This window comes from Bombus affinis, chromosome 1 (assembly GCF_024516045.1).
Source record: "Bombus affinis isolate iyBomAffi1 chromosome 1, iyBomAffi1.2, whole genome shotgun sequence".
Classification (NCBI taxonomy): domain Eukaryota; kingdom Metazoa; phylum Arthropoda; class Insecta; order Hymenoptera; family Apidae; genus Bombus; species Bombus affinis.
In genome coordinates this window covers 4,697,120-4,716,572 of record NC_066344.1, presented here as the reverse complement: position 1 = coordinate 4,716,572, position 19,453 = coordinate 4,697,120, and the positions used below count along the sequence as shown (strand labels likewise).

The 19,453-nt window shown below is 33.5% G+C and overlaps 2 protein-coding genes and 1 long non-coding RNA gene across 7 annotated transcripts in view; 2 read left to right on the top strand and 1 right to left on the bottom strand.

Annotated features, from left to right (window-relative positions):
* Positions 1 to 894: 894 nt before the first annotated feature.
* Positions 895 to 10,985, bottom strand: LOC126915342 (craniofacial development protein 1). 3 transcript variants are annotated; one of them, XR_007710171.1, is made up of 4 exons: positions 10,688 to 10,985; positions 9,931 to 10,324; positions 8,853 to 9,838; positions 895 to 4,799 (listed from the first exon to the last, which is right to left on the bottom strand). XR_007710171.1 is itself a non-coding variant. In XM_050719939.1 (3 exons), exons 2-3 carry the CDS (start codon positions 10,289 to 10,291, stop codon positions 9,324 to 9,326), a joined length of 876 nt encoding a protein of 291 aa, XP_050575896.1. In that variant the 5' UTR covers positions 10,292 to 10,324; positions 10,688 to 10,985; the 3' UTR covers positions 7,743 to 9,323. The 3 variants fall into 3 exon arrangements, 2 of the variants coding, with proteins under 2 accessions (XP_050575896.1, XP_050575911.1); XM_050719939.1 differs by lacking the exon at positions 895 to 4,799 and having other exon boundaries at positions 7,743 to 9,838; XM_050719954.1 differs by lacking the exon at positions 895 to 4,799 and having other exon boundaries at positions 7,743 to 9,838; positions 9,931 to 10,292.
* A 1,920-nt stretch (positions 10,986 to 12,905) lies between these two features.
* On the top strand, positions 12,906 to 15,931 carry LOC126926021 (transcription factor 21). Its single transcript, XM_050742149.1, has 3 exons — positions 12,906 to 13,175; positions 13,762 to 14,088; positions 15,471 to 15,931. The coding sequence occupies exons 2-3, from the start codon at positions 13,765 to 13,767 to the stop codon at positions 15,666 to 15,668; spliced, it is 522 nt and encodes a 173-aa protein (XP_050598106.1). The 5' UTR covers positions 12,906 to 13,175; positions 13,762 to 13,764; the 3' UTR covers positions 15,669 to 15,931.
* A 1,490-nt stretch (positions 15,932 to 17,421) lies between these two features.
* LOC126921018 (uncharacterized) overlaps positions 17,422 to 19,453 on the top strand; it is a 35,190-nt gene continuing 33,158 nt past the window's right edge. For all 3 annotated transcript variants that reach the window (XR_007712173.1, XR_007712182.1, XR_007712172.1), the window contains exon 1: positions 17,422 to 17,768. This is a non-coding gene — a long non-coding RNA (uncharacterized LOC126921018). The remainder of the gene's footprint in view (positions 17,769 to 19,453) is intronic.

The following is a 19,453-nucleotide window of genomic DNA, read 5'->3' as shown; positions in this document are numbered from 1 at the left end:
ATTCCAATAATTTTTATTTTCCACCGTTAATTTAGATTAGTTTTTGCTTGTCATTTTCACACGAAGCTCCATTCTCTTGATTATCTTTATTCACCGTTATGTTCCAAAATAGCAAAATGAAATGAACCGTAAAATTGTTCTAAAAAAATAAAGCGAACTGAGAAAATTTGAAACGAAACACGCATTAATTAACAGGTATGAATAGTACTGTGTATCGCCTAAGTACGTTACTGCATTTTATTCGCGACCTCCTCGCAAAAAATCGTCGAAACCGAAGTGAATCCGATCGTGAAAGAGGGACGGCGATGAAAATAGATCTTCTGGTTTTGCCTTGCAGATTCCTTCAGGTGCACCGAAATTACATTTACCGAGGGAAGCGTTCCGAGCAGAGATAGCATTGATTATCCTCCGTTTGTCGCGTTGCTGGACAGCTTCTGTTCACTTGACGAGAGAAAAAAGAGGCACGTACTTCCAATTATGTAAATTAACAGCGGGTATATAACGAAGTCATCTTTTGCATATGTATGATCGAATAGAAATAAGAAGAACGTAGGTCCGGTAAAGAAAGATTTGACTAATCGTGGGTGTCACGCTTATTTTTTTCTTACTTTTAACAAACAAGTAAAATCTATTTCTTCTATTGTTAGGACACTTTTAGACGAAGGTATTGATCATTTGAATATAGGAAATATTATAGAAATGTTCCGTGATCATACATACAGTTAATTACAGTGTCGAAAATACATATACATAACTATATACAGGAGATCTCAAATTTAAACATGAAAACTTCGGGAACGTGAAAGGGAACGATAAACTAAGAAAAATGTCCTGCAGAGATTTGCTTGCTTTGGCTCCATTTTGAAGAAAATCGCAAAGAAAGAAACAAAAACGTTTTCGTTTTCTCACTTATTTATTTACACTTATTTATTTATGTTATCATCTATTCAACGAAGATGAGATCGAATCGTAACTGCGGTGCATCAAATATGACCTGAACAATTCCTTATTCCAATTATAGCTGTCACTGTTAAATGTAACGCTTGCGTTACCACAAGGGGCCAGCATTTTAAACAATGTCTTCATTAAATCTTATCTCAATAGATAATGATCGGTAGCATAAAATACTCTCTAATTTACAAATTAAAAATTCTAGTTCCTCATATATATTTCTTATAATTGCAATACTAAACTCGTTCGTCTCTATCTCTTTATCGTGCATAGCAATCCTTTATCGCAACGTTATTAATTATAAGATATTAAGATCAAATCTATAGCCGTATACAATTCCTGCGATGATCCATCAGCTTATCCTTCCTTCGTGAGAAAAGAATTACGAGCAATTTTCCGGAGCCGGAACAGAATTAAACGACCTTAACAAAACACGCAACGAAGAGCCGCGTTTTCCTTCTATGCATTTATTATAATTTCTTTGCTGAATGTGTAATGTCCCGATCTTTTATACGAAATAACAGCTCTTCCCCCGATCCGTTCCCGTAAATTTGCTCTTAGATCATCCGCGCAATCAACCGCGTGTAATTTACTTTGGACTCGCCGTGCACGGTTTTATTATCAACCGTCCCTTTGTAATTTGTTATTCGATAAAACACAAGATGGGAGGAGCTTTTCCTTTTTTTTCGTGTCCATCGCGTTCTTACCATCACGAAAACTGCAGAAATTCCCTTTTACCGTAATTATCATCCACGAAACCTCGGGGCTCAAAGTTCTCTTTCTAGTCGTCGAAAAAACGCGAAGACGGTTTTCACAATGCGTTATAAAGCGCGCGTAACATGTCCGCCGCTCGTTACAGTTTGCCCAATAAAGAGCACAAAGAATATCCTTTCACGCGGATCCATTATGCCGTTCGTGAACGCATTGAAGCCTCGTTTCGCGACGCTTAAAAATAGACGGTAATGGTTTTCGCGTAAAGCCCAGCCGACTCTTAATTATTAACACTTCATAACAATGCCCGTAATAAAGCACGTTCACGTGTACGTGTCTATATGTTGATTATCGCAATACGCGCGTTGCGACGAAATGTCCTGAAGGAATTGTTAGGGAGCGTTTGGAACGAGTTTAAATTTAAACGTAGACGCCTGGAACGTCTCGTTTCGCGCGGATTTTAGCAACACTACCGTTGAATTCCACCAGAAGACTTTTGGGCAACTAATAATAGTATTCGAACGCTTATGAACATCTTTTCTTTAGGTGTTTAAGGGCTTGGTTATTTTAAGTTACTGTCTACAGGATTGCAGTCCTCAGACTTGAGACAATGTTAGAAGTTACCGCGAAGTAACTGTATTTTTTCTTTACATTGGTACAGCAAAGTCAATATAAAAATTCTTCTTCGAGAAACAATTAATTGGAGCAGTATTTTACTGTCTATCGATTACAAAATGTAGTAGAAATACAAAAAGTTTTAATTGCCAAAAGCAAGAGATGTTGCCTACATTTGAAATGTTCGAAAACTCGTTTCTAATTAAGTGTTGCTGTATTAATTTTGCTAAAAAATTTATGGCTCGTTGCTAAGCTCAACTTATTCTTTTATTGATTATCGATTTGCCTCGTTAAATTGCAAATGCTTAATAGAGTTATCAAATATTTACTAAACATCGTATATATTTAATCAACCTACGATAAACCTAATTTTCGTTACTATTAAAATTAATCAAATTCTATATCCTCCATTGTTAAATACATTAAATACGGCTAACAATATCTAAATCAGTACACTTCCATTTGCGATATCCTCGGACTATCCGTATTCCGAATGTGTAGCCAATTATAATCCACACCTCAAAATAAATAAAATTCAACTTTATCGTACAAAATAACACCTTTAATAACATTTATTATCTTCTTCAAATATAAATAATTGGTTCAACGGTCGTGCTAATCTTACCACGTATGCACGTATATTGACACGACAAACAAGCAAGAAAATAACGAATATAATTCACATTCATCACATCAAATTATTTTTCATCGATATAATATATTCAAATAATTTCCTTCCAGATCGCCATTATAACCAAGCATATGATTAACGTTTTATTGATGGACACGTTTATGATGAATAACGACCTATTATCATTTATTGCCACGAGCATTTAAACAAAAATGAGGAAGAAGGTCGATCGTTTCCCTCAAATTGTTTAATGAGAAACAAAGCACTCTCGATATCTACATACCATAATACAATTATTTTTTATAAGACCCTAATGGACGTTCCTCGTCGTTGCTACAGTATTAACATTATCTTCTGATATTCAGTCTTCTATCAGAGTTTTATAAAACAAAATTTAACAAATGTAAAGACGAAGCACTTAAATAGAACTCTACCTTATTCTACATTTGTCTTCTATTAGTGTGATGACAGCTTTATGGTAACAATCGCGTACTACATACCATCGAATTTTATCGTACAACATTCGATGCCTCAATAACTTGTTATGGCGATAAAAACTTATCGTTAAACAATTTATTAAAAAATTAATTATTCGCTGTGCAAACAGAAGGAAAATTACAACAAGTTTTATTATCGTTCGACCATCGTTGTTCGAACAATGAAAAATTTAGGAAATTTATTGTCGACAGAAAAATGAACAAATAACACAGGAATTACGTGAAAATGTTATAAAAATTGTCACTGAAAGGGCACGCATTTGTAAAGCAGCTAGAGATGGCCATTTCGTCATTATCGTACTTCACAGGTAATTATAATAAAACGATAAATTATTCATAAACGACATATTTCTTATTTCGTTGAACAATTCTTTAAAAACAAGCTGACAAAACTTCTTTTATATCGTCATGCATATATACAACTACCATCAAAAACATCAACGGAACTATCTCCAGACCGGCTCTATCTATTTTACAAAGACGAGTTCCATAACAGCATGGTACTTAATCCGTCGATCGAAATGATCTCGCCGTGTATGCACACGCATCGTTTCGTCAAGGAATCGGGAAAGTAACGAGTGCACTCTCTCTCGGCAAAAGAAGAGAGGCTCGCTCGAGGTGTTTTGAAACGTATGGAGGTTGCCGAAGGAACGGTCGAACAGATATTCCGGTTCGTGAATAAACTGCCGATGGCAAGGCCACAACTAACGGCCGCCAGACTGGCGTCGATAATCCTGCTGCCGTTTTGCACACACGTTCAACAATCCACGCACCGTTCCACCTCCGCTTCGCGCGGCTTCCTCTTTCGCCCTCTTCTTTTATCTTCATCGCACGGTGTATCATAATTCGGTTTTACGACTTCGGCGACACCTTCGAGATCGCGGTTGCGATCCGCTCGAGAAAAAGCAACGTGCCCTCCGGTACTTAAAAATTTGTGACTCGCGTTTCACGGACATCTTCATTCAAAACCGATTACCTACTCAACCTGTCGGTTAATTAATTCGACCCGCAGCGAGTATTTGCTTGCTTCCGCCATGATTCCGCCATCGTGATAAGTCACAAAGTGGATTTTAATTCAATTTTACTGTCAGAGACGCTGTCAGAGACATTTTCATGGCCACGTTTAACGCATCGATAAAAGGAACCCTTTTTTGGAGAAGCTCACGACTCGAACAAGTTTCTTCGTGCTCTTTCGTTTCTCCCTTTTCTTTCGGTCGTTTTTTCGGCAGATTTCTTGCTGGTTTTTTTTAGCAAGTTGCAAGAACAACTTCATTTTGTTAGCGTGATATTCTTGTTCCAGTATTCGAGTCGTTGGTATACTTATACCGATGATCATACATTTTTTATTTTCGGTGCATTTAATTAATTTGGTTAAAGATAAAAGATTGATTTATCTGTAAAAAAAATATGTAAACTTCTTTCTAGAAGATAAAGGTGGGATGTATATTAATTTGTGAAATTAATACGAAGGAAATATTGAGAAATTATTTGCGAAATCGACAGGTGTGTAGTTATCGGAGAAATGATATCTAGCGAAATTCTAAAAATCAGCTGCAATGATTGCATTGGCAAATTTTTAATCATTTGTATTGTCATCGTTATCGTATTTCTCAATATTCGATATTGCGGATAAGATATTTGACCGAGCAATTAGCTAATGTTGAAACGTCAAGATAACCATACTGACTCAGATCACACAAATATATCACGTGAATGAGATATGATTGAATCCGCTTTCGCGATAATTGCACTCGAAACGCTCAAACATACTCTCGACATAGTTGCTCGACATCACCTGTCAGAGCAACTCGTGAAATCAATAGGTTACATGAAATTTATGTTTTAAAATACAAAAAAAAAAATGAAGATGATAAATTATAACGAAAGAAAGTTACCATTGGATATGATTGCTATTAATTATTAAGATGAATAAATGGTTTCAAGAAAATGTACGATATAATAAAAAGAGAAGAAAAGGCTGAGTCCTCCGTGAAATCAGGAGGTTAATGAAAAATAGATACGAGCGTTTAAAATAAGATTTTTTAAATAAACCGTACTATCGATACAGATTTTATTTGAAATATGCAATAATAATAGAGCGAAATTAACACTACATGCCCCATTTGAATATTTATCAAATCCAAATACGAATTTAACAGAAAATAACGAAAGATGAGAAAGAAAAATTGTAAAGATCCTGTATGTCCAATAAATCGACACCCTTCAAGGTACTTAAGAATAATTGTAAAAGTGGAATGAATATTTTTCATGCAAAAATTGTATCGTTTAAGGCATCGCCCTACGAGTAACAGCAAATCAAAGGATCGAACAACTACATCAAGAAAACGCAGTCGCACAACGAGTTGTAGAAAGTACTTTAGATAATCTTTGCGTTGCATTTTTTTTTTTTTTTTACGATTTTGCAACTTCGACAATTATTTTCTTATGGTTATGCGACGAAGATATAAAGTACATGATTTATAAATAAAAAGGTATGTTCTATGAATAAAGATTTTCATTTGATTTCCAGCAAAATGTGCCAAGCTTCGAGATCGACCGTAGAAAGTTCAACATCGATGTCGAGGACACGGTGAGAGGGTGATAAATAAATTATAGTCTTTGTTGCAGCCACCTGCATATTTTGCAAGGAGCATCGTAGCGACAGATCCTTTACAATCTTGCATTCTTTAAGATCCTCATTCCCATGCCATTTCAGTGATTCACAGAATACCTACTACAGTCGTTAAAATTAACGCGTTACCTAATATAATAAACACGCGTGGATTTCGAAATACAATTAAACGTACTTAGAACCGCGCGTAATTATTCTATATCAATATATCGAATAATATTATACTCGTCATGCATTTTAATAACATTATATAACAACCATTTTATGATGTTGGAGAATTAATTGTAGGAAGAACTAATGGTTCACTTGGAAGACAGAAAATATTTTTTCATGTACCGTTTAAGCGAAATAAGTGTAAGAGAAGATCGGAAAGTAAAATTTAGTACAATTAGTATTTTCTGATTCTGCCAGAACTTCTTTATTCGAATTTATACTAGTCAATATAAAACATATATAGAAGAAGATATTAACTTCTCTGATTTTAAACACTAGATACCTAATAAAGTCGCAGTTATCAATTTTTACGTAAAATTCGATTAAAACTTGTCTTGAACTATAAAGTTTGCCTGTGTTAGAATAATTATGAGCGTTATTGTGCATGCGTCGAACTAAAAAGAACTTTCTTTATAATTCATGAGTATTTAACTTTTGAACCACAGCACAAGAAGCAGAGAATCAATAAAATCATGCAGATCGAGGTCGATCTGTCGTAGATCGCGCAAAAAAAAGGTCTGCCACTGTCGCAGAATACGAGAAGCTCGCAAGCAGGCAAGTCCGCCAAGAAAGAAAAAGCGCATAAGATCTCGATGTAAAACGTTGAAAAAGAACCAAACGCCTCTCTGCATATGCGTCAAAGGATCCAGTTCGCAAGATCTAAGGAAGAATTGCAAATGTCCATCGACGTGCCCAATGCTTTCAAAATATGACGATTGTTGCTGCATAAGAAAGAGGGTATGCAAAGCAACCAACTTTAATCAACAAAAGAAAGGCAGTATAGTCATCCATTATTTCTTATAAAAATAGTAACTTCGTATCATAATTCAAGATAATAAATAAATAATCTTCATGCCAATAACATAATTTTAAGAGATTAAATTTCTATTTTAGAGAAATAGAAGCAAGAAAGGAAATAATCCAAAAAATAATCCAAAAAAGAATCCAAAAAACAATCCAAAAACTAATCCAAATTCAAATCCTGGAAGAGGAAGATCGGCACGACAATGTCGCTGCAAATCACCTACATCAAAGTTAGGATTAATTAAATAACATATATATATACATATATAAATCCTCCTTTATATCGCAAATAGAATAATATTTTTATAATTGACATTTAGTCCAAAGAGAAACATATTTGCAAGAGGACTGTCCAATTTACGTAGGAAGCTACAACAATTTGAACTTCCTTTCCGTCGGTATGAAAAACTAATATGCAATGGTAATAATCGAACAAATATGGCTATTAATATTTTTGTTTCAAACCTAGACATAATAGGAAACAAACATGCAGAACATGCACCGACCGATGTTACTCGAGAGTTTCTTCAAAGAACCGAAGTCAAAATGCGCCAGTAAGCATTTGCGAAAACAAATGAGTAAGCAGACGGTATTATACTATTGAAGTAAACTTATATATATTTTTTTTTTTTATTTTAGGAGAAGAGGAAAGTGAAATTCTGCAAATAAGGGTAACAATGAATTGGTATTTCTGATAAATGTTTCGTTTGTATTTGCTTACAAAATCAATGTAAGTGCTCGAACAAGCGAATGGATTTTGTCGTGCTGGATATCTCTCGCGTGTTTCAGAAACACGCTGAATTATACATACAAGAAGGCGTAGACGAACCAGCTGACCCACAGTTATGATTCGTAGGCTCGAGGCGAGAGAAAATTGTTCGTCACGAGTCTTTTGCATGTTGCCAGAACATTCGCCAGCATTGTAACGTATACAGTTACAAGACAAGTGATTAATAGTGATCGAAAAACGCCTGCGTAGTATCGCACGACAAAAACCACTCGTTTGCATCGGGACTGAGAGATATCTTCGATTTACGAGCTAATGGCTTGTACGCTTAATAATTAAGTAATGCGAATATAAATTATAAATCGATAAATCATACGAAGGTATTAAGCAGCGTCCAGTGAGAATCATTTTTTCCAAGACCTTTGACGAACTAAGAATCTGCTTTATGCTAAGAAAAAAGAAAAAAGAAGTACATCGCCAAGCGGAGCATATAATATGAACGACAAGAACAATGAACAATCTATTCGATACTTTTAATTACGTCAACCAATACTATTCAATCCAAGATACGATACACAAAAATATAAAAATGAAATTAGTGTTTAAATATTAACGTATATCTTTTATTTTTACGATATTAAATAGTCCATATGCATAAAGAAGTTTCGTACATATCCGTAAGATACTGTTTTATAAGTATTCTAAAATCTATAAACCTGAGCTTTGAGAATTTCAAGATCGTTTTTTTTTCAAATTAATATTCTTCTAACAATTAAATCTATAATCTGGCACGCTACATCTTCGCGGATATGTCATGCCGTAATTCTGCAAATAAGTATCATAAATAGGTACAGCTGAAAAAATATAAAATTGTAATATCTGTAACAACAATCTACGTTTTTTATATCGTGTGTATTTCGTCTATAAATATAGTAAAATGTTCCGTGTGACTCGCCCAAGGCAGTGATCGTAAATGAAGAAGAAAAATGTCATGATTATTTCTCATACATACTCGAATACATATTGTACATATTCATTCATCATACAAACGACATTTTATTAAATACCTACACTATTTATACTGCATCAATCATCCTTCCTCCATTGAAACGAAATAAAAAACATCTCTGGAGCTTGTTTATTGTTAAAATATATGTATATCGTCGGTCTCTGAAGCACCAAGCTTCAAACATCCTGCTTCGATGCGAAGTTCTGTGATATAATGAATCGAGACGAAGCTCGCGGATGGTAAATTAAACTATTACGTAACGTACTATGTTATCTTCAATACATTGGAATGATCAGTCTCTTCTCACAGAATTGGCTCTCAACCGCTTCTTAAACAGATCCAGCTGATTGTCAAGCCAAGCGAGGCAATCACATTTTTACATATGGCATGAGATATTTAATAAGAGTTTAAACAATTCGATTAAATAGGTGCTATAAGCGCCGACAATTGGCAAGTCTAATAAGGTATTTATCTCAATACCATCCCTAGTTCTCATTGTTAGGGAAAAGATACGTATACATGAAAATATAAATTCACCGTGTACTGCGTCTGTTCGCATTACGTAACTGCTTTTCAATTTCAAATTGTCTCAAATCTGCTCTCTGTAAGAAATCTTGACGTTCTAAATATCCGTCTTTACCTTTGTTATGAGTACTAATTTCTTCCTCTAAATTTTCTTGTTTCTTATAATTGTCCCAATCCAGCTTGGACTTTTCTAAAGTACTAATTTTCGTTTTTTTTCCTAATTGACCAAGGACAGAAGAAATACCTCCCAAACCAGCCCGTTTAAAACCTTTACCCCTTCCGGATCCTCTTCCTGCAGGAGGACCAGGGTTTCCTGTCTTCTCAGAATTTTCAGCAGAGGATAAAGATAGTCTTGCTTCTGCAGAGTCTATCGAGACTTCTTTTTCAACCTTCACTTCTTCACCAGCAAATTCAAATACCTTAGTTATCTTTACTTTTTCTTCTACTTTTGGCTTTTCTATGGGTGGTGATTTCTCTTTTGATTTATTTGACGCGCTTTGTGGCTTAGATTTAGGTACCGTTGCTTTAGAAATTAAAAATACAATAATGGGTAAAATAACAGCAATGTACGTATAATTCAGCAATGCTAATCGATTTATGGCTTAAATTATTTACCTGTATCCTTCATAAAGTCAGCCCAAAGAGAGTCAGCTCTCTTTTTCTCTTCTTCTTCTGTAAGTTGTTTTTTCTCTTTTGATCCTTTTTCTACTTCTTCCTCTTCTAGCTTTTCATCAACTTCATCTTCTACTTTTTTTCTTGTTCTTCTGTGCTTCTTAATTTTAGACTTTATGACTTTCTTTTTTCTTCCTCTTCTCTTTGTTGTTTCTCTTTTGTTTTCATCATTTTCATCCTCAGGACCACTTTCCGCATCACCTTCAGATTCTACTTCAGACACAGGCTCACTGTCTGCACCATCAGGAACATAATCTTCATCATCTTCATCAGAGTCAGAAGGCAATTGATGTTCCTCAGTCATACTTATATAATTAAAACTTTACTTTTATGATAACTATAAAGAAAGCATATTATGTATTTATTGAATCCAATCTAAATTAATCAACACAGTGTCATTGTTTAATGTTCCATTATATTAACAAAGAGTTATTGAAAAATTTGAATCTATATTATTTGTAAAATAAAATTTTAGATATACACTTACTTTAAAAGCTTTCACAAGATTTTATACAGCATTTGTTAATAAAAAAAAGATAAACTTTTGGACTCAAATAATACACAAACAATTGTTTTCACAAAATAAACTTCATCGCGTTTCGTATACAAATATACAACCTAACCTCTTTGAAGTACGCAATTCCATTAATAATCGGAAGTCAATATCTTAGTTATTGATTATGGGTATTTTAGTACTTACTTATTTTCTCAAAAACACGACCGATCGTGCTAAAAATTCAGTTACACGATGAGCTGCCTTCCGGAACGTTCGTTACGATATTCGAAACGTTATCTTTATTTCGTAGTTCGTCGCTTAATCGTTGTATACTAAGAAACTTTGAATGAAATTTATTACTATTTTAGAAACACACAAATGAAACATTACCACACGTGAGAAAGTTACGAAAAATTAACAACCGAAGAGTACGAATCGACTCACGATTCGCAAATGCGTTCGATGCATCTTGCCAGCCATATTTACTTGCTCATCGAGCGCCTTCTTTCGTGAAACTCTAAACTACAACATCCTGCGTGAATTTGCAACAGTATATGTATATATAAACAAATTACGCTCACATTAGGCAAAATATTATAATTTAATAAGAAATAAACAATTTATCACACTTTATCACAAATAAAGTATCTTTTAAAAATTTTGCAAGCAACTTATATTTCACTCGGACAAATGCAATGTCGACATCTATGTGAAGCTATGTCGATAACTGTAGGATATAGCAGAAAATCAACGAATTATTTCGACTTACCTATCTATGTAATATTTTTATTTTTCATGTCTAGGTACCACCTTTCTTTATTACAAATAGTTCTTGGTATAAACTTAATATGTATCCAAAGAAAAATCTTTATTAAATTTTACATAATTTCTATCAAAGGTATAATTTCATTTCAACATTATTTATTTGTAACCATTCGTCGAAAAATAATAATTTAATAACAATTTAATGGAATATTAATAATATTTATTTACGTATAATTATTCTTAATCATACAAACGTAAAAAATATTTGTCGATACCATACAATTATTATATTGAAATTGATCATATTGTAATCTCTTAAAAATATTTTTAAAGTATTTCTAATTTTTAATATTCATTATGATATATTTATATCTTTAAATATTATCGTATACCTACAGTATATTGTTTCAGAATTAATTATTAAAATTATATTTAAGAACTAGTTTAATATTTTAGTGAATAAGAATGTATCAATAAATCAATGTATATTCATGAAATCTGAGATCACAGTAATTTTCACACTTTTGAAATTCCGTCCTATACAAATGTTTAGTTACAAATATCTTGAAAAGCGAACATGGTCAATTACATGGAAAGGAGTCAAATTGCGGAGGAACTTTCACGAATCTGTCGAGCAATAAGTCAACTCCTGTTTTAGGATAAGTAGGATCAACTGGGTCACCGCAAACCTCGTATTACAGGATCCATTTCGAATCCTCCTTTCAACGAAATGGTCGACAGCCCGTTCACCAGGATTTAAACCGGATTAATAGATCAATCGGCCCTTTCCTTCTACACGAAATCTTTGCAAGAGGGAAAAAATAGTAACACTGAGTAGAAAACAGGAATAGAAAATTAATCTCATCATGAGACAAATACCTTTAATTCAATTTGATGATATAATTAAGATATGTATCTAGAATATTCATAAAAATTTGAAAAGAAATCTTTTTTTAAAATAATTTCCAATTAGGAAAAAATTCGAGGTAGAATTAAGATTATGATAATAAAGAATATAGGAGATGATTAAAGATAGTTTTATGTAAAGAAAAATAGTGAAGAATTAACGAATTTTTCTCACTAAATGATTGTTGTTAATGAATTTTGTTAAATAAATACTTTACTAAATTTTATTACGATTTAAAAAATTAATAGTAAAAATCGAAGGATATAAAATAAGTTTTCTATCATTATCTTTAAATCTTTCGTTCAATGTACTATAAATTGGTTTTATTCTATACTATTCATAAACAACGAGATCATTGTACAGTGGTTTACCAAAATTTAATAAAAACTAAACTATACGTATTGCACAGATTATCAAATTTTTACCAAAGAATTATCTTCTATTGAAATAAAAACCTTCACAAAATATTCATTTTTGAAATCAGTCTCAATTATATCTAACTTTCAATTCATGTATTTAATTACGTTAAATAGGATTTTAGGGGACAATAACTACTTAAAAAAACGAAACGGATATCCGGAAGAAAAACATTCGGAGCAAAGGTCAATTCCATACGAAAAAAGCGCTATTCGTGGATATGCGCTCCAAAAGAGGATAGAAGAGGAAAGGATGGACCAGGTGGCTGCAGATGACGCAGAACTAGACGATTGGGCGAGAACTTTGAGGAAAAGCAAAAGAGGAGGTCGTGGCCAAGCCGAAGGAAGATGCTTTTACTGTTCAGAAAGCTCCGCCCGATTTTCAGAGGCGTCTCAAATCTCCCTCTTCCCTGCCAATGTTTCTTTTCTTTTCTCTTTCTTACGTTTCCTCTCAGCATCCTTCTCTTCGTCCTCCTCTTCGTCCTCCTCTTCTTGGCTAACAGTTTTGACGTACAATTAGTTTCGCGCGAGCGTCGCGAGCTATCGTGGCATTCCAATAATACAGATCGAAGAAAAAATCAAACTCGTCGGAAGAAAGACAAAGGTGAGGTGTCCCATCTTCAACCCTTGCAAAGTTTCAACGCTTGAAAAGGAATTGGTGCTCCGAAATTCTGCTTCGATCTCGTTGTTATTTTTCTCTTCTTTTTTTTTTTTTTTGAGAAACAGTGAAGAAAATTACAACGTATTCTTTCCCAAGGATTTCTTTACGTTCTATGTGTACCGAATCTTCTATTGTCTGAACCTTAAGAAATCATGGCAAAGTTTCACACGCGAAAGAAATTTCTGTTGAAATTGACTCTGAACTTCTGCTTCGATCCCGTTAACATTTTACATCAGTGAAGATTTTACATGATTTTAAATGAGTGAAGGTAGTTCGTAACTTAAGAGTAATATCTTCTTCCCCGAACAAGGTTGTCTTTAATTCCGTGTATTTACGTGAATAAGTTACAATCTTCTTTTGTTTTTTTTTTTTTTCTTTGATCTTAAGAAACTCGTTTGTTAAGAAACTTGTTCCCTGCAGATGCTGCTAAATGATTAAAATAGCTCGTTACGACATTGTAACTACACGGTTCGAAGGAAATTAATATGCAAGGATTTGCATAGTAAAATGAAGCAACTAATAATTGCAGAAAATGCCACGCAAGCGACGCGCTTCGACACCGACGTTGGAAGCCGATGAAGAGGAATTCGTTTCGGAAGAAAAGTATAGTAAAGACGATTTGGACAGTCGTGCGCCAAGAAACGCGGCGAATGCGAGGGAACGGGCTCGGATGAGAGTACTCAGCAAGGCGTTTTGTAGATTAAAGACAACTTTACCTTGGGTACCAGCTGATACGAAGCTCAGCAAATTGGATACCCTTCGTCTAGCAGCTACTTACATTGCTCATCTTCGAGCGGTTCTGCGAGATGACGGGGATGCGCACTCGGAGACTACCAGATCCTTATCTTTGGCGTTGGTAAGTTTTATTTGTGCGATTTAGTTTAATTGTTTTGATAAACGACTGAAAAGATGTTTATGTTAATCGAAACGCGTGTGATAGAATTTGGTGTAACGTAGCATAGTATGGTTTATAATTTATTACTTAGTGTGTTCTGAAAGATTTCCATTGTAATTGTTTATTTTTTTTTTTTTTATTTTATCGTAATTTATTATTAGCTTCCTGCTTTTTCATGTGTATTATCTTACCCACTATCTTCCTTTTTTTGTGTGTGTGTGTGTTCTCCACGATTGCTTCACAATTCAGGAAACAGTCGTTTCTTTTTACTTTGTAACCTTCTTTATTTGCTTACTGTGTTTCTCCTGCTTCTTTCAATACATACGATCAATTTCTCTTTATTCTGTCTGATCAGCCTCTAAAAATTAGTTTTCGACCGACTATCGCCCTTTTGGGTGTCCTAAATAGATTGTAGTCATTAATGTGGATATTTTTACTTCTTATGATTGAAGAGTTTCAGTCGTAAAAGAAGATGATCTGTACAGGCAAATATACAAACCGAAGGATTTTTGAAGCTCCGAAGTATCTTAGACAATACGAAATTGTCATTATTTCAGAATGGGTTTTACAAGTGAATGTACTAAGAGATACGCGTAAGATGACGTGTAACACGTGAATATGTTAACGTTGATAAAAATATGAAAATTTTTATTTGACTCTGTGATCATTCGCAGTAGTCGATTCAACGCAGTAATAATAGTAATACAATAATATAATAATATAGTATTGTAAAAATTAAAAGATTCTTTTTTTCTTTTAATGTTCAATGTTACTTGCCTTAAACATTGTTATTATACAAATTTTGGAACTACATTAACCATCTAAAAATCTAAATTGTCGAGTTTTCTGCATAATTGCGATTTTCAGTGTCACGATTACGAGTTCGTAAAATAACAGAGAATCCAGGTGGATCCAGTCGGCGTCACAACGCGTCGTCTTCGCAGACACGTTCTCTGTTTACGTCTCTCCAGGTGGATCGAATCACCCTCAAAGCTTCTACCCGTCTTTAGTTAGTTCCATTATTTGGAGAACAACCGTTTATTCCTTTTGCATTACGGGCCAATCGAATTTACATCCTTCTTCTTGTTTTTACGACCGACCAAAATTGTTCTTTAATAAAAGAAAGATTGAAAATGATTTGAAAATTATAATAAAAAATTGTTTAACTCTAAATTGAACGTTCATCTTATTAGGAAATCGTCAGATAAAATTTGTAACGCGCAGAAGGAAAACGTTTCTCAACGATACGGTCTTCTCGAGTTCGCTTTAACGTTTCTTCGATCGAAAAAATGGACAATTTCAAAGGAAGCTTTGACTAAATTTTTTCTCAATATTTTTTATAGTCTTGGCCGTTTGCTCTTCAAGGTGGGAACGCTTCTATGTTGATGAACAACAGTTGCAACGTATCATCGTCAACGTCATCTAGTTCTAATCAGTACCGTGGTCAACAGGGAAACCATGAGATCCAGAATTTCCATCATTCTGGACATCAGAGCGTGTCACTGCGTCATAATCACGAGCCACAACTTTCCTATTTCTAATACATCTGTCAGTGAAGACATTAAAGAGAATATCGTGAGAAATAAAAGAAGAACGTTTTGCTCGCCAACGACAAGTTTCTTCGTTCACAAAAGTACTTATAATCGAGAAAATCTATTTATTGCAGGGTGCCTTATTATTCTGTTATTTATTTATCTACTCATTTATGTTTGAAAATCGATTACTATAATATCTAGATATCGTAAATATCATTGTAACCAAAGCATAAGTGCTAGTCCAATAAAGTATTTCTATAAATTATAAACTACGATGATTATATGTTTTCAAACTTCTTCTCCCGTAATTAATTTATTTAACTTGGAAATGAAAATCTGAGACGTAATTTTATCAATAAATACGTGATTATGATGATATTTTACGATTAACTTAACAAACGTGTAAAAGTTGGAGAATTTTTATGCCAGTTTAAATAAAAGTTTTAATATGTATTTCGAATAATAAAGAAAGATAGGAAAATATTAAAATTAATCGATTGATATTGAAATTAATTTTCATTTAACCGAATTTTATCTAAAAAATTTAAATGACACGATAATATAGGAATAATATGATAACTTATTCATCTATAGTTACTTTCATATACTATATTACTTTGACGTAATTAATAATTTAATATCACGAAGCCGAGATCTCGTTTAATCTCGGAAATTCAAAAAATTATCATTAAAATAGCATTCCGTGTAGTTTCGAAGATATTAATTCCGCGGAAATTTCGAACTGTGGTTGGAAAAATTTATGCTGCTTCCGGAATGGAAACAGAGAAAGGACGTGGTAAGAAAAGAAGGATAAAGAACGTTAAGTTAAATAAACAGCACGAAGGGCTTTTTGTATAAACCCAAAACTAAAATAATATATCTCGTTCCATCTACAAATCGACCGAGGTTGGGCGTATCGTTTAGGTCTCTCATATGTCAATACAAACCATCTCTCGGACTTTATGAATCATGTGTTCCTTCCTATACTTGCGTGAATGTTCTCAAAAATGTTTTGCGCATTGTACTATTAATGTCCGTGAAAAATGAATCAATTTTCCCGTTTCGCTTGAACATTTATTTCATTATGGACATAGAACATTACAAAGTTTATGAATATCATGCTACGGAGCTTTACTTCTTTCTTTAAGAAAAGTTAATAAGTATCACGGAGAACGTACGAGAATGTTACTTAAAATTATTAAAAATTCTAATAAACTTGCAATGGACGTACCAATACATTTACGACGTATCAATGCTATAAATTTAACGTTTCATTGGTAAAGAAGAATAAGGTGAAGAATTTTAAAAAGCTGCCATGACGCTATTCCAGCACGTGCATATTAGTTTGAATCTTATTTCCAAAACGAATAACTTTCAGCGCTATTTATTAATAGTGTCGTTATCTTATTTTGTGTTGAATTAATAATGTTGAATATGACGTGAAAATAACGAAAGAACCTACGTAATATACTACGTAATAATAAAAAGTATTGTAGCATAAACGAGAAATAATACAGATTTAGCACTCTATTAAACCTCGAGGTTAATATTCTGGAATGCCGACCATCAAAAAATTAGAGTGTTTCTTACGTTTTCTACGATACTCGTCGTTTCAATCGTCGATTACTCAATCATCGATAAGGATGGCATCTACAATATACACTTCGTCTATACTATGGAACGTCACGTCACATGCTCTGCAGTACCGATCATTCAAAAGGTTTTTGTTACGCCCCCTGCAATTTATAATTTTGCGTCGAGTGCAATTACTAGTTCGTTCGAACACGCTTCGTTTATTTAAACAAAATTTTAGTTGGTGTTTGATTAAATAAATTTCTGGATCGAACTTCTTTATCTGAACGTGAATTAGTATTATGTGAACGAGAAATCGTAAATAATAAGGGGAATCACTAAATTCTTATTATATAAATTTTAGTTATATGAAGTATTTATGATTGTCCCGTGACAGGTTCGAATAAATTAAATTCACTGTATATTCGATTCAAACACGGAAGTTGGTCGAGTTAGAAACAAAAGTACTGTAATTGCGACGAAGAACAGAATAGACGTGACATGAAATACATCTGCGTGTCCCACGATCTAAAGGTATGTGTAATTTATGATTATGAAATTGAAAATTGTTATGCTTCGTTATTACGAGGAAATAAAAATTTTTTCACATCTAGTATTTACCTCTCTTACCTTTCTAACCACGTAATCAGAATCGTCTTCGAAATTATTAATCGCATAAACTATTTCTTTATTTCTACTCTGATTACCACGAACAGGTATGCTACGAATGACGATCGGATTCCATCATTCCATTTTCTACCCATTTTCTAACTAAATTAATAATTGAACCAAAACGATACTTTAACATAATTTTATATTAAAAAATAAAACAGGGTTGTGTGTGAACGTATTAGACTTGTGTATTTAGTAAGTAATTGTCGAATAACGTTATATGCTTGAAATGAAATTAAGAAAATTTATAAGTTATAAAATATAAGGATATATAAGGATTAAAGTAAAGATTAAAAGACGATTTCTGAGGAATCTGCAATTATTATCATTGGCTTAGCTATTGTAGTATAACTATTTTTCTTATAAACTGGAGCTTAATACATGTAAATTAACACGGTTCTCGAACAAGAACTAGTACCAAGAAAGCGTAAATATTGTTTTAGCTCGTAAAAAATATAAAAGCTAGAATAATGACTATTGCCATTGACTAGTGCTATTGCAGTAAATTATTAAATGCGTCACGTCTATTCTGTCGTATTTTGTACTAAATTGATACCGTTGGCAATAACGCTAAAGCAGTAAAGAAGAGTAGAGCAGACTCTGAAGCACGTCCAAATTCTAGAGCTTCCGGAACGGAATTATACGTTTAAGGATCAATTCATTCCGTTCTTTGTCCGTGATTTTAGATTTTGTGAAAATGACATTTTATTGTGATATGAACAATCGAATACCCTACTACGTTTTTACTAACAATTTATTCTGTGTTCAATTCACGAAAAAATGTTGAGGTTAATAGTATCACGTTTTCTATTTTTTCAATCGAATGTCAGTATCTCACGTGAGATAGCGCTAGTTGCTTGGTCCATAGCAGAAGTGGAATTTTCTGAAATTTTTCAAAAGATGGCGCTTGCCACAAGTTTTCTCCATAAAAGATTTCGAATATAAAAACCATACTTACATCAAATGTTAAGGAGATAATTATAAACGATCGTAAGCGCAAACGTAACTCCTTTAGTCAATCCTTTTCTGAAAATTTCGTTCTCCTTAGGAACGATTACAAACACGAGTGCTCAATTAAACGATTCTTAAATTACGTAGGGTAAATTGGTAGTGTAGTAACCGCACTTTATCCTTTAAGCATTCAATCGATTATTCTGTTACGAAAAAAATAATCGAGAAGCAAAAGGAAAAAGGTTCGCGGAGCGGAAATTCCTTCTGTCACGGCACGGAAATCGCGTTTCAAATCCTCAAGGTAAATCGCAAACATTACGACACGATGCGTATGTGAATCCTGAGGCGGATTCCTATCGACGATTCAAAAAAAAAAAAAAAAAAAGAATGCATACACGCATCTTTCTTGATTGCGATCAAGGCCTCGAAAAGTCCTCGTCGCTCGTTTCTCGGAAATTCTAATATTCCCTCCTTAAGAGTTTCTTCACTTATATATGTATATATCGATAATAGATAAAATTGTTTCACTATCACTTTAGAATGAACCTAATTTAACGATAATACTATTTAATAATATCAAAGGTACTCTAACTTCA